General features: G+C 44.9%; 2 protein-coding genes across 2 annotated transcripts in view; both read left to right on the top strand.

The window, feature by feature from the left end:
- pknox2 (pbx/knotted 1 homeobox 2) overlaps positions 1-1,570 on the top strand; it is an 87,127-nt gene extending 85,557 nt beyond the window's left edge. The window contains exons 11-12 of the mRNA XM_034550465.1: positions 247-419; positions 1,281-1,570. Of these exons, the coding sequence (XP_034406356.1) occupies positions 247-419; positions 1,281-1,570 (463 nt within the window). The remainder of the gene's footprint in view (positions 1-246; positions 420-1,280) is intronic.
- Positions 1,571-6,780: 5,210 nt separating this feature from the next.
- On the top strand, positions 6,781-11,461 carry panx3 (pannexin 3). The gene is made up of 4 exons (XM_034550784.1): positions 6,781-6,964; positions 9,696-9,838; positions 10,095-10,309; positions 10,618-11,461. The coding sequence occupies exons 1-4, from the start codon at positions 6,781-6,783 to the stop codon at positions 11,459-11,461; spliced, it is 1,386 nt and encodes a 461-aa protein (XP_034406675.1).
- Positions 11,462-13,741: the final 2,280 nt, after the last annotated feature.

The following is a 13,741-nucleotide window of genomic DNA, read 5'->3' as shown; positions in this document are numbered from 1 at the left end:
TTGTGCTTGAAATCTTTTTCATCCATTGATTGGTTGAGATGAAAGATGCTACTTGTAAATGATATTTTCTAGTTCAAATATCTTGACGTTCCAATCATTTACAGTTCTCTTGTACCCACTAGGAGTAAATATTGTATTTCATAAAAATATATATTTTGAAATGATGACGGTAATGTTATAGAATTGATATATCTGGTTCCATAGCAAAGTGTTTATGAGGAAAGTCCTCGTCCTGTTCTTGTTCAGGTTCATCAATGCTCGGCGGCGTATCCTGCAGCCCATGCTGGACGCCAGTAACCCGGACCCGGCTCCTAAAGCCAAGAAGATGAAGTCCCAGCACCGCCCCACTCAGCGCTTCTGGCCCGACTCCATCGTGGCCGGAGTTCTGCAGTCGCACCGGTCAGGAAACAACTCGGACAGTAAGATAACACCGACATTTCAAATCCCTTACGTTTCAAATGTAAACTGTGTGTTTGAAATGTCCACCAGATGTCACTGTTGACTTTTATTTTATTTACGTGAGAAGACTGAAGGCAAAAGTCAAGAACAAAGAGTACAATATTCAACCGCATTTGTTCTACGGGAATCTTAAATTAGATCTGAGTGTGTGTTCAACTCCCTCAAGAGAATAGTTTGGTAAAGAAATAGTTTTCAGTCATCAAAGGCCCATTTTAGGTTATAGATTTGAGTCATCGGGCATCATTTATCATCTGCTATCTCTGCACTGCAGCTGTAGGAGGCAAAGAGTGAAGCAAAGAGCAGCACACTTCACTGAAGCGGCAGGAAGGGAGGATTTCCTCCAGTGGAGGTTTCATTCAGGCAGGGGAAGAACCGGATAGTAAGACAATAAAGAGGCTGCTGGAGTTTAGAAGGTTCACTGAGAGACCACGATGGACCAGGGGGATGTGGCTGAGGTTGCACAGGTGGATGGGGGGTGGGGGAGCAGAGGGAACAGGTCTACAAGGAACTTGACTTATAAGCTTGGCTTATAGGTGTAGCCATCACAGTGGATGAGGCAGTGATCTGGTGAAGAGCCTGGAAGACCTCAATCTGCAGTCCCCTGTAGCTCCGTGTCATTGTGGCCACCTTTTGGCTGTCCAATCAAATGAGAAGGATTTAATTTAACCTCTAGAATCTGTACACAACTCAAATGTTCACAGACCTCTAAGGCCACCGTTCCTCAGCTGCTTGAAAGCAACTGGAGTACAGAAGGGTGAGTGTGGATTTGTTCTGTCACTGGGTTTATGACCCCCCCTCCCTGTTTCCCTGCTTCCCCCCAGACCCGCTGAGTATGGACAGCCTCCAGTCGCTGTCCTCGGACTCGGCCACCCTGGCCATGCAGCAAGCCATGCTGGGAGCCGACGACTCCATGGACGGCACCGAGGAGGAGGATGAAGAGGAAGAGGAAGAAGAGGAGGAGGAAGGGATGGAGGAGGAAGAGGAGGAGGAGGAGGAGGATGCCGAGGAGGAAATTGACAGGGGGAGGCTAATGTCCAGCGGGGGAGGAGGAGGAGGAGGAGGAGGAGGAAGGAGAGATCTGCGCATGGAGCACAGGGAGGAACTAGAGTAGTTGACTGGAGGAACAGACCATATGAACTTTGACCTCACGTGTCCCCTTAGCACAGCCTCACTCACACTGAACCAGGACAGCTCTAATGCTAAGTGACTCTTGAGAGCATGTGAGGACATATTAGGTTTTCTTCAAATTCACCAGAGACTCTGATGCAGAGCGACTCTAATCAGACACAATGAGCATCACGACCACAGAGGACGGACGGGACTTTGATGATGAATATGCGTCGTTTCATTTTACTAATGAATGTTCTAATGCAGTGAGCTCCCCGAAATATTTGGATAGTAGCACATTTTTTTACTCTATAGCTCCTGTTATTTATGGACAGAAATGGCACAGGAACTCAGAAGATATCGCCGTCCGTTTTAAATGGAGACATTTTAATAACTTTGCAGAAGCTTTCAGAAAAACACAACGTTTTAAGGCAGTTTTGAATGCAGTTTACTGTGAACTTTAAAAAAAGGGAACAGTAGAACGAGGAGTCTGGAGTAGTTGTATATGCATAAAAACACAAAAAATACTTTGCACAGTGAGATTTGTATGTGTATGTATGTGAAAAACAACTACTTTTAAAATTGAATATCATTTGTCCAAAAACCGTAAAATTACAAGTACGGTCTACATGCAACTTTGCAGTTCATGTGTCATTTTTCTTCTTAAAATAAGAGTGAAGAGAAATTTTAAAAAGCAGTAATGCTGTCCAAATATCCTCAGTCGTGACTGAATGTGTTTCACACCTTTTTAACGGTCCAGAGGTTCTCAGGTCGCCGGGTTTCTTCCTCATGAGCGAAACATTTGACTCCTCGCTCCAGCAAACCTTTTTAGAGCATGATTTTTTAAACAATCTTAGTTCATTTTTTTCTTCTCTCATGTGCAAATATAAAAAAAAAAAAAAAATGTAGTAAACTAGTGTATACTGACTACACTTATAGTATGTATATCGGATTTTTCATATGTTTGCATTCTGGTGTTGAAGGTTTGCATATTACGTTTTTCTTTTGCGTGGCCTCAGATGGTAGCTCAAGGAACAACGAGGCAACGGCAGTTGCTTCTGCAGAGACGAGGGTTACGTTATTGTAACCGGAGGTCTATAAGCAATGGGGGGAGGGTCCCTCTGCTGGACTCTATGGGTAATACTCTCCTCCAATCACAAGCAGAGTGGTTACTAACCACTCTGATCCTGACCGGCTAGAAGGTTCTTTAAGGCCGCCACAGCAAGTAGTGGGCCCCAGTCAACCTGAACTGGGTAGAGGCGTGGCCTAATCCTGCAACGGTTAAAAAGAACACCGGCCCATCAAGGAGCTCAAAGACATGCAGGTGTAGTCGGCACATCCTGATTGGCCTCAGTGGGCAACGGCACACTCGTGGTTGGAAGGGGGTAGTACCGATAGAGTCCAGTAGGTGGCAGGCCCCCTGCAAACCTTCTGAACAAGACTGTTGTATCAGCAGGCGGCCATGCACACACTTGACTTCAGCCCTCAAGTCAGTCTTAGACAATTGCTTGTGTATTTTTTGTTGTGATCTTTGGTGAATCTGTCACACAATAGGACTCCACAGACTGTCCCACCCACATCTCCACAAGGCCGGGGCGTTGGAGTCGTTCACTGAAGTCAATTTGGAGGAAAAAGAGGAAGAGAATGAAAACTCAGTTTTATGTGAAGGATTTTGAAACTGTGAAACTATTTCAGCTCTCTGTTTTGTACTAAAACACACAGATGGAGACGCTCGTTTCTAATGTGAAGATGGAAAAGGAAAAAAAAACATGTTATATTGAATGTTATGATTGTTCATTGTGAAGTATGTTGCTCATTAATATTCTTTTTCTCAATTGCTTTTTAAAAGAAAATGGATCTTCTAGAGCAAGTGACAGACAATAGGGAATATTTCTATTTCAGTTATACACTTGGTTGTCATAATCTATTGTATGTTCAATAGACCAATTTTAATAATTAAAACATGTAAAGGTACTGATGTTGACTTGTGATATTGAAGTTCTGCATATTTTTAGGCTGAGCAAACGCATCCAGGGCCATAGATTCCCAGTTTGATTGGTGAGAGTATTCAGACCAAAACACAAAGAACAAAACCGAGATCATAACCAGGAGCATTGCTCCCTGCTGCACATGTCCTACCAGAGCCAGGCTCATGACCTATCCCCAGATTATAGAGTTAGTCTAAACATTGGTTTATCTTCCCTCATTTTCCTGTCACATGTGTCGTCTCCCTCCCACTGTGGTTTTAGCTTGCTGGAAGACGCCCGCCCAAATGTCCCCCCTCCTCCCAGAGCCCAACAGAGCTCTCTCCACCGCAGGGTTCCAGCTTCTGAAATGTGGATCCCAAAATGGCCATCACTCCCGTGGGTGTTTGCTGAGCGAGCCCCGTTGTATTGTTGTTCACACGGCTTGTAACGCTTGCGTATGATGGCATCCTCGCTTTGTTTTCTGCCCCCACTACAAAAAGGTCATTCTTTAATTGCAGCATCACTTATTAAATATCTGTTATTGTCTACCTCTGCTGCTTTTCTCCTCCTTCAGACATGTTTTGGGGGCAAAAGGAACTTGAATTACAGTGGCCATGTTGGGCTCCACATAATATACGAGGGGCTACAAGCAACGGAGGCTTGACATCTCCATGAGGGATGTGTGGGAGGAAACCATCGTATTTTAATACATCGCTTGTTTGAGAGTTTGGGCTCATTAGAATTGTTCCACACATGACTTCCTGCACAGCAGGAGGAAAGTAGGTGGATAAAAGGAGGATAGAATGTAAATGTAATGTATATTTATGTATCCCATACAGCAGTACAAGGTAGGTGTTTTCATTTACATACAGCAGCACAACTGCTCATGAATCATTTACTAGCATTTCTTTCCGTTAGTCATGGAGTTGGGGGACCAGCAGGGTTCAAGGTTCAATTAATACAATGTTAAATAATGCAGGAATGGTCAGCAAACATTTCATAAGAATATGTGAAAAAAGGATTTTCTTTGGCCCAATACACACAGAACTTTCACCCAGGAGACCGCTGATCGTGTCCTGCGTGAAACCAGGATAATATTAAATAATAATGACAACTGTACCTACTTTACGGGTGTTTTAGTCAACCTAACCAAGTAGTGTTGTGTTTTTGTTTTGTTTCAATTTACAACATTAAAACTGCCACCATAATCCGTGAGAAAAGAAAATTGAGTCGTATGGGACTGGTATTTCATAGGGGGCGGGGTGAAGCGTGTCATGAAGGGTCATCCTGGACATGTCAGAGAAGCTTACGTTCTAACCAGGAGCAGGACTCTACTCATGAAACTGTTCCCTTTGGGTTCATGCGTTATCTTAATAGTTATTGAAGATGAGCAAACCTTGTGCCCTCTGCTGTTGACATTTCACCTTGATATTTCTTATGTTTTCCTCTTGAATTCAACTGCTATAACGGTGACATTTTGTTTAAAAGTGCCACGGCCTGCTGTCGTTAAATTATTCTCTCAACCAGAACATTCTCTTGAATTCAGCACTCGTTTGCTGTATTTCATGTTGCCATAGACGTAGATCTATAGATATACTGTAGATATATAGATAATATCTATCACTCAATCACTTCATTTGTATAGAACTTTTCAGACAAACAGATTGTGCTTCACACAATTAAATATATAAAGACTATAAAAATGATATCCAAACAATCTTTGCACATAATGCCATGTTGTGAATTGAATTAAAAAGTAAATATATAAGATTATATATAATCTGACCGAGATCTTAAATGTTAGCGGTGAAACTTCTATACAACCAGAGGAGTCGCCCCCTTGTGGTCAGTAGAGAGAATGCAGCTTTAACACATGAAGCATAGACTTCTATACAACCAGACAAATCGCCCCCTGGTGGTCAGTAGAGAGAAAGCAGCTTCAACACATGAAGCATAGACTTCTATACAACCAGAGGAGTCGCCCCCCTGGTGGTCAGGAGAGAGAATGCAGCTTTAACACATGAAGCATACACTTCTATACAACCAGAAGAGTCGCCCCCTGGTGGTCAGTAGAGAGAATGCAGCTTTAACACATGAAGCATACACTTCTATACAACCAGAAGAGATGCCCCCTGGTGGTCAGTAGAGAGAATGCAGCTTTAACACATGAAGCATAGACTTCTATACAACCAAGAGAATCGCCCCCTGATGACTGTAGATTTTGTCCCCCATGACTTACATCTTAATCAGATATAAAAAAGGTGTGATTTCAACAATCAAACTCTGTTTTTGTCCATAGAGCCTGAGACTTACTTTTAGCATTTAAAAAAAGCTGCTCTTCTTTTAAACTCTCAACAAACCGTGTGTAGCCCTGAACTGCACTGTGGCTCTCCTCAATTTACAGCACAGATGATCTTACAGAAAAACTACAACACAGCTCCCATGCAAACGCTTGTTTGTTACAGTTCTCCAGTCCTGTCAGATCCATTTAATCAAATGCATGTTGTACACACTGACACTGTTTCCTCTCACACATACACTGCAGTGAACAGCAACATGGCCGTTCCTGTTGTATGCTACAGTATCTCAGCCAGCAGTCGCCCCGAGGCTGTAAAGCAGTAAAAATAGTCTCAGAATGACAGAGGCTGAAAAAGCCACAGGCGATGGTTCACTTGTTTGAAGTGGGCCACAGCCACAGCAGGGCTAGACCAGACACACACACACACACACACACACACGCACACACACGACTGCATTGCCCAATGTGACTGCAGTGCTGGAGGTCTGCTAGAGTCAAGGCCATCTGTGCGCCTCCATGCTCCCAGATGTCCTACCCTGTCATTAGAGCCAGAACCGGGCTTGGCCCGGTCCAGCCCAGATCCAACCTCTCATTTAGAGAGGCCCTCCCTGAATACTTAAGACGCTTTCCAACACCGTGCTGGCCTTTAGACGAACGCTTTGGCTCTGCAAACACATTTTCTGAATCACCAAAGAAAGCTGGAAGACTTACGGTAAGATGGCTTTAGCTTCCATCATGTGAAGGACGTTTCCTCGGAATAATGTTAATTGCATTTCTAATTGAATTTGAAAAGTACTCTCGATGTTTAGCTTCAGATTTATAGGTATTTAGAGTGGCATGTGACAAAGGTCATGAGTCTGATTTCTACTGAGATCACACCACATCTTCCTTCCTACTCGACTGTGTCAGGAAATAAAGCGTTTTCTTATCACTGGGCAGGAGTTCAACATGTCCATTGCCCAGGCGGCGGCCAAGGCCATGCTATCTGATGCCCTGCTGCAGGACAGCCCTGGGTTAAACCGGATCGGCCACCTGGAGCTGGAGCTTCCTCTGGACAAGGTCATCAAGTTTGTGTCCGTCGGCCTTCCTCTGTTGCTGGTGACCATGGCCTTCGCCCGGGAGATCTCCCTGGGTGAGCCGCTCCCTGTCTCTACTGCATTTTCTGTGTTCCGTCCTCCGTTAACTAATCGTGTACCGTTTGTCCTTGAGTTTATTATATTTACTGCATTTGGTTCCTGAGAGGGAGGAATATCATCCTTGCATGTTCTGTTGCCCATGGTATTTAATTCAACATAAACACTGAAGAAGTGATCCAAACGTGCTATAATTCCAAAGCTGAGTTAAAAGTCCTGGAACATGACAAGCGAGCACGTCTTCCTGCAGGCTTTCATCTTTTCACTCAGGTACATCTTCTCAATCCTAGCGCCTCCCCTTTCCTTCTGGCGGATATTAAAAGCAAGAACAAGGACGGCACTTTCCTTCACAGAATACACTAAAACAACTACTTCACATTAAAGGAAGTCAACTCAATGAAAGGGAAACAAAAACAGGCACTCTTAGTGGATGCACATTGACGCTGGGCAACTGCCTAGAAGGATTATATGTGCAGCCCCTGAAGCGGCGCTCTCGCTCAATACTGGACCGCTTTCAGAAACTGTTGTCCTCATTAGTCACTTGGACACGAAAACATGGGAGATTTTGTCCAGGTTGAAAAACACCATGTCACCCTTTAAGAGCTTCTCAGCATCATACAGCGCATAGACCATGGCAGCATTAATGATGTGACACAATATTACTGAAAACACAAAATCTCAATGGCCTCGGACTCCATTCATCTAGTCCATCGATGTTCTGCTGCTGCCCAAAGAGCTTCAGACCAGAGGGAAAACGTGTTCTGGACAGGTTGTTCACATGAAACACGCCAACAAGCTGTCCGTCTCAGTCATTCAAGGAACACAAAAAGCACCGCCGACAATCCAAAGTATACGTGGCAATACGTACACGACTATCGTCGAGGAGAATGACTCCCTTGACTTTGAACTAAACGTTGTCTCTCCAGAGCCGGTCTGCAATCAGCCGGATGCTCCTGATGCTAATTGCCATGGCGATGACTGAGAGCAGCGTTCACTAACGCTGGCACGCTGTAATTACAAGGCAAACTTCTTCCGTGGCAGCTATTTGAGTCAAATGAGAGGATATGTTGATTAGGGAGTGGGGGGGTCGTAGAACATGGCGTGGTGGCGGGGGTGCTCTACTGATGGATCCGGGCTGTCTATCTGCTGGCTCTTCCCTTTTGTTACAGTGCTTGATTGCGCTGCTGTCTGGAGTCTGGTTTACTTGCACCTGGACTCTCAGCTAAGTGCGCGCACAAAGCACAAAAGTGGGCACGAGCTGCCCGTGTTAATTGGGGAGTGGGAGTGGGAGTGGGCGATAGGAGAAATGTAGGTTGCCTCACTTTGCCAAATGGCTCAGAGGGGTTCGGGGTGAGCGGGATATTCAACAAGATTTCATGAGAAGGCATCTGCTGTCGTTGTGTTTTTATTTCGGGTGAGTTGTCAATGCATGCGCCCACATACACACACATAGACACATACACACATACACACACACATTACATGAATTGCTCCGCCATGATGCCTTCAGGGGTTTGTGAAGCTCTGAGGAAAGAGAACGTGACGGACCACTTTACAAGCTGGAACATCATTTCATTATGTGGCTGCCAATAATGGACGGTGCTCACTACTTCAACCCTCTGTCCCCACTATCAGCCTCACTATGCTGGCCTTCGATATAATACACTTTCGTACGAGCTGGCCCAGAATGCAAATGCATTGCCTTGAAACATGTGATGAGTAAAGGTGAAATGTGAGGTATTTTATGACCTGTAGCATATTGCTTTCACCTGAAATATGTGAAAGAATATAAATGGGACATGACTAACGATATGAAAAACCAACAAACACAATAGTTTGAGTTCAGTGTCAGTCTAAAAATACAAACTGCCACCTTCTTTATCTCAGGCCAAAATGAATATCCTCCATTAAAAGCTCAGCTGGCAGAATTATATTGTAGGTGTTCCCATCAATATGTTTAATTGCACACATGCATATACACACGCCGTAGTGTATCTGGACTGTGTAACGGTTGCCTGTAATGAGGTGTACCGGCAGGATAAATCACATTGGGATAATAAATGAGTTGCCGTATGTTTCTACTTTCAGAACGCTGGGCAGATGTGGTGTTGTAGAACAAATAGAAGCTCCATGTTTCTCTTCTATGGCTCTGCATTTGGTGGGGCACACCCTCGGTATGTTCCCTCCCTAGCCCTCTGCTTTTGGGTGGAGCACCCTTGGGAAATGACAGATGGGTGCATGGAGCAAGTCGTTGGACTACATGTGGTTATATCAAGGTGAACTAAATATAAGGTGGAGGACGCCAAACTGGGAAGGGAGTCGCCCAGGGTTTTAAATGCCAGGTTGCAATTTGGAAACATATGATTTCTCCAGTGAAATGATGTTCCACTGAGAAGAAAAGGGCATGCTCACATGGACATTTCTGGTAGTGGACCAGTGTGTGTGTGTGTACTTGTACAGCTAACTTTAGGATGGACCTTCAAAGGCTTGTTTGAGACATGTTTTTTTAGATTCAGGTTAGAATTAGTTTTAGGTAAGTTAGGGGTCAGGCATTTGGAGGTGATGGTTCAGGTTAGTGTAAGGGAATGGGGAACAACAATACATGTCCTCACAAGGATATAAGTACTAGATTGTGTGTGTGTGTGTGTGTGTGTGGCAATTTGATAAAGCAGAAAATAATTCCCCATATTAGAAGATAATGTTACAAATCAACATTTGTTTATTCTGCAGGTCCTCAGATCAGCTGTTTCCCTCCCAGCAATTTCACCATGAAGCAGGCCAGCTATGTCGACACATACTGCTGGGACTCTCTCATGCACCACGAGTTTGACAGCAATGGGAACTTTGAGGAGCGCTCACTCTGGGTACACAAAGTAAGTTGAGAGACTCGGATCCAGCTTACTCCATTTGTCATTCCCACCGAGAGTGGCTGACGAAGTTAAACTGCTGAAACCTTTGTTCTCTTTGCTGTAACTCAGTTAAAAGATGTCAGTGTGCCGCATCTAATGAGAAGTAGATTTGTTTGTTTGTTGCTCAAACCGTTTACAAAGTATTCAGACATTTTGGGGTTGTGGATGTTGATTTGACTCATCTGCTTGAGTCAACTCTTTACTCTCATTGTCCATCCAGATGTTCCCCTACTCTCTTCTGGCCATGGCAGTGTTGATGTACCTGCCGGCTCTCATCTGGCGCCAGCTTGTCATGCCCACGCTGGGCTCAGACCTGCTCTTCATAATTGACGAACTGGACAAGTCGTACAACCGCTCGATCCGAATGGCCCAGAGCATTCTGGACATGCGCCAGAACACCAGGAACCCCCTCACATTTCAGGCCGAACTGCAAAGGTAAGAGACTGGCGACTGCTGTCTTGTAGCATGAATATTCATTGCTATTTATATCTTTTTTTCCACATCCATGTTTTCAGTAACTTAAGTAAATGAAACTTGATTCCAGTAGAGGAATTGGGTCATTGCAGTAGCAAATAAAAAATATCTGCTAGTGAGAGATAATGCTCAAAGGGTATTCAGAAGTGATCTTGTTGGCAGCTCCTATTTGCCAAAAGTAGAGGATGGGGGTTGGGACGCTCCCAGCTGGGATTGATGAACATGGAGGAGAACATGGTGCTGACTTTCTTTCTCCTTGTTACTTGCAGGGCCAAGAAGAAGCGATACTTTGAGTACCCTCTTCTGGAAAGATACATGCAGTGCAAGCAGAACTCCTATTTCCTTGTCAGCATGCTTTTCCTGCGGGGCTTCCTCCTCCTGACCTTCATGACAGCCGCCTGTCTCTACCTGGCCTACTTCCACCTGTCTGCCTTCCTGCAGGACGAGTTCAGCTGCTTTGTCCGCACGGGCATGCTGCGTGATCAGAACTGGGTTCCTGAACTGGTTCAGTGCAAAATGATTGGCCAGTTGGTTTTTCAGGTGATAAGCGTGGCAAACGGTGCCATCTACGTCCTGCTGGCGCCTATCGTCCTCTTCAGCCTGATCCGGCTCTTCATCTGGGACACCACCTTCTTCTCCGTCTACGAGGTCCTCCCCGCCCTCGACCTCCTAAACCGCCGTAGACTCGGCTGCCCGTTGAACGACCTCAACGTCCTCCTGCTCTTTTTGCGCGCCAACGTAGCTCACCTGATGTCCTATGGGAAGGTGAGGGCCCTGTGCTCGCTGGCGCCACCACAGGTGGGCAACACCACCGCAGAGCAGGGATTGAGCGCAATGCTCAACCAAGAGGAGATGGAAGAGCGTGAAGAGGCTGCGATGGAGCTGGCAGAGGAGGTGGAGGAGGCCAAGGAGGAAGGGAAGCTCAACCTAGTGGACATCATGACTATTCTGGGAGCGGCGCAAGGACGAGTTGTGAACTGTAGCGAGAAGAGGCCTCTGGTGGAGGAGAATATGAGTCTCGGTACCGTAACACTTATCTACTCACTCAAACGCATTCTGCTAGTGGCTATTTTTGTCTTCATAATCTGGGATGTACAGAAAATTATTAAGTGACCTCCAGACTACTGAAAATGAATAACAAGTGCTTTAATTTCAAGATAGCACAAGCAGTTCTCAGTGAACATACACTGAATACATAATGAGGTTGTATCCATGTGAACCAGAGAACGCACTTTGAGAAACATTTGCAACTGTAAGCACATTCAAGTAAATACAAACATTGTTAAGTATTCTTTCTCTCTTCATTGTGTTGCTTCTGCTCTTCCTTGTTTTTGATGCCAGACTGAACTGCCTATATTTCTAAAAGAGTCTTTGAAAAGCACTGGCTAATGTAGAGGAGATAGATCTGTGCTACTTCCTAGCCCTAACTGCCCTCTCTGTCTGTTCACAGAGCCAAACCACCAGGGGTACCATGAGTTGAAGGAGACTGCACCATTTAGTCATTACTAGGCCTCCTATGGACCCAATCAATGTGATAACAATGGGGGGTTGGGACACTCTCTACCATAGAGTACTGTATCCACAAAGGCTGTGGACATCAATGAAGCTTCTGTGGTCTGAAGACCAACAACCAAAAAAACTCTTTTAGAATTACAGGGCAAATTGTTCTGGCTAGAAATGGATTTGGATGTGTTACTTTCTAGCATGAAGCTGCCACAGACTTTCTGTCTCTTACTTTTGGGTATTTTTTAGGGGGGCAGTGACAGCGAGAAGTCAAAGGGGAGCATGTAAATGAAAATGGCGGTTAATATGGTGAGAGAACACAGTATGAGCATAGTATTACTATGTACCAAATATATTTATCATAATGTGAGAAGTTATGAGGGTTTACATATGTATGTAACTGAGAGCCAGAACAACATTTTCAGTAGCAACGATAGATTCCACTGTCAGTAATATGCTCTTCATAAACTTAGAACATTGTTGTACTCACTTTCCTTTTTGCTTCTGTCTACTGTTATTTACGTCATGAACAAATAAAGTTGTATCCGTCTGTGAATTAGCAAAGTGTCAAATGTATGTGTAAGGTAGGAACAGTCCACCAATGACATACTCCAGCAAGTCAAACTGAACCATCCATTTAAGAGCCACTCACCTTTTGTAGTGCTTTTATTTTTATCATTTGAATTCGCCGTGGGTTTTATGTGTCTGCATTTCCACATATTATTATAGGTGTTTTTAATCAAAGTGGGCTGCACGGTGGTGTAGTGGCTAGCACTGTCGCCTCACAGCAAGAGGGCCGCGGGTTCGATTCCCAGTCGGAGCGGTCCTTCTGTGTGGAGTTTGCATGTTCTCCCCGTGGCAGCGTGGGTTCTCTCCGGGCTCTCCGGCTTCCTCCCACAGTCCAAAGACATGCTGCAGGTTAATTGATCTCTAAATGTCCCATAGGTGTGAATGTGAGAGTGAATGGTTGTATGTCCCTACATGTGCCCTCGATGGACTGGCGGCCTGTCCAGGGTGTCCCCTGCCTTCGCCCTATGTCAGCTGGGATAGGCTCCAGCGCCCCCGCGACCCTAATGAGGATAAGCGGTATTGAAAATGGATGGATGGGAATTAATCAAAGTGCTTGTTATTCATGTTAACTAATAATTAAACAGATGATACAGCAACCACCAGGTAGTAAACGTGTGGCATCCACCTTTAGCTGTGTGCTCCATGGCAATCAAACGTCATCTGAGGAGAGGTCTTAGAGACCGCTGCCTCTTACAAGAACCAGCCATGGGAAAGAAGTGTATGCAGCAAACTGTGCCACCATGTGTGACGGTTCAACCCAATGACTAATGTGTAACAGTGAATTATCCACGGAGAAAGCGTGCAATATTTAGATGTAGTCAGGGACACAAAGGCAGGCGAGCTGCCTGGTGGGTAATTGGGGCCATTGGTGGACAGCAGGAACGCAATGCAGATCTGAGACTTGTAATGAACAAGTGCCTCCTTTGGAAGTCCAATTACAAATGGGGAGTGTGGTCTTCTTTTCAGAATTTCAGCTCAATGCAAATTTAAAAAAGTATGTACTGTGTTTTATCATTAAAACTGGTAGTCACAATCCATGGGCCACTTTAGAGCCAAGGCATTTTTAACCTCAGAGTTCCTCGACGTCATAATAACTGTTTGGCTTCCACGCTGCTCCGCTCTCAAACTAAAGGAAGTCTGTCTCGCATGTCAGATCCCATCCTCCATCGTCCATCTGGCACAGGGCTAGAAAAAAGGCGGACAGATGGCGATGATGAATATTTTCAAATGTAAAATTTGAAGAGTAAACTTCATGCAGAGCTTAACAGGAAGACAGACGAGTAGCTGTCTCCTGACTGATGGCGTTGCTGTTGGCCGTGC

The sequence above is a fragment of the Cyclopterus lumpus genome, chromosome 14, assembly GCF_009769545.1.
Source record: "Cyclopterus lumpus isolate fCycLum1 chromosome 14, fCycLum1.pri, whole genome shotgun sequence".
NCBI lineage: Eukaryota > Metazoa > Chordata > Actinopteri > Perciformes > Cyclopteridae > Cyclopterus > Cyclopterus lumpus.
Note: the sequence above shows the minus strand (reverse complement) of the source record. Positions and strands in the feature narration are given on the sequence as shown.

What these genes read in the sequence shown, in the direction of transcription:
- panx3 (XM_034550784.1), top strand. Translation starts at nt 6,781, where the DNA reads ATGTCCATTGCCCAGGCGGCGGCCAAGGCCATGCTATCTGATGCCCTG. An exon ending in CGCCCGGGAGATCTCCCTGG is followed by an intron (nt 6,965 to 9,695) that starts GTGAGCCGCTCC and finishes TTTATTCTGCAG; the next exon opens with GTCCTCAGATCAGCTGTTTC. An exon ending in TTTCAGGCCGAACTGCAAAG is followed by an intron (nt 10,310 to 10,617) that starts GTAAGAGACTGG and finishes TGTTACTTGCAG; the next exon opens with GGCCAAGAAGAAGCGATACT.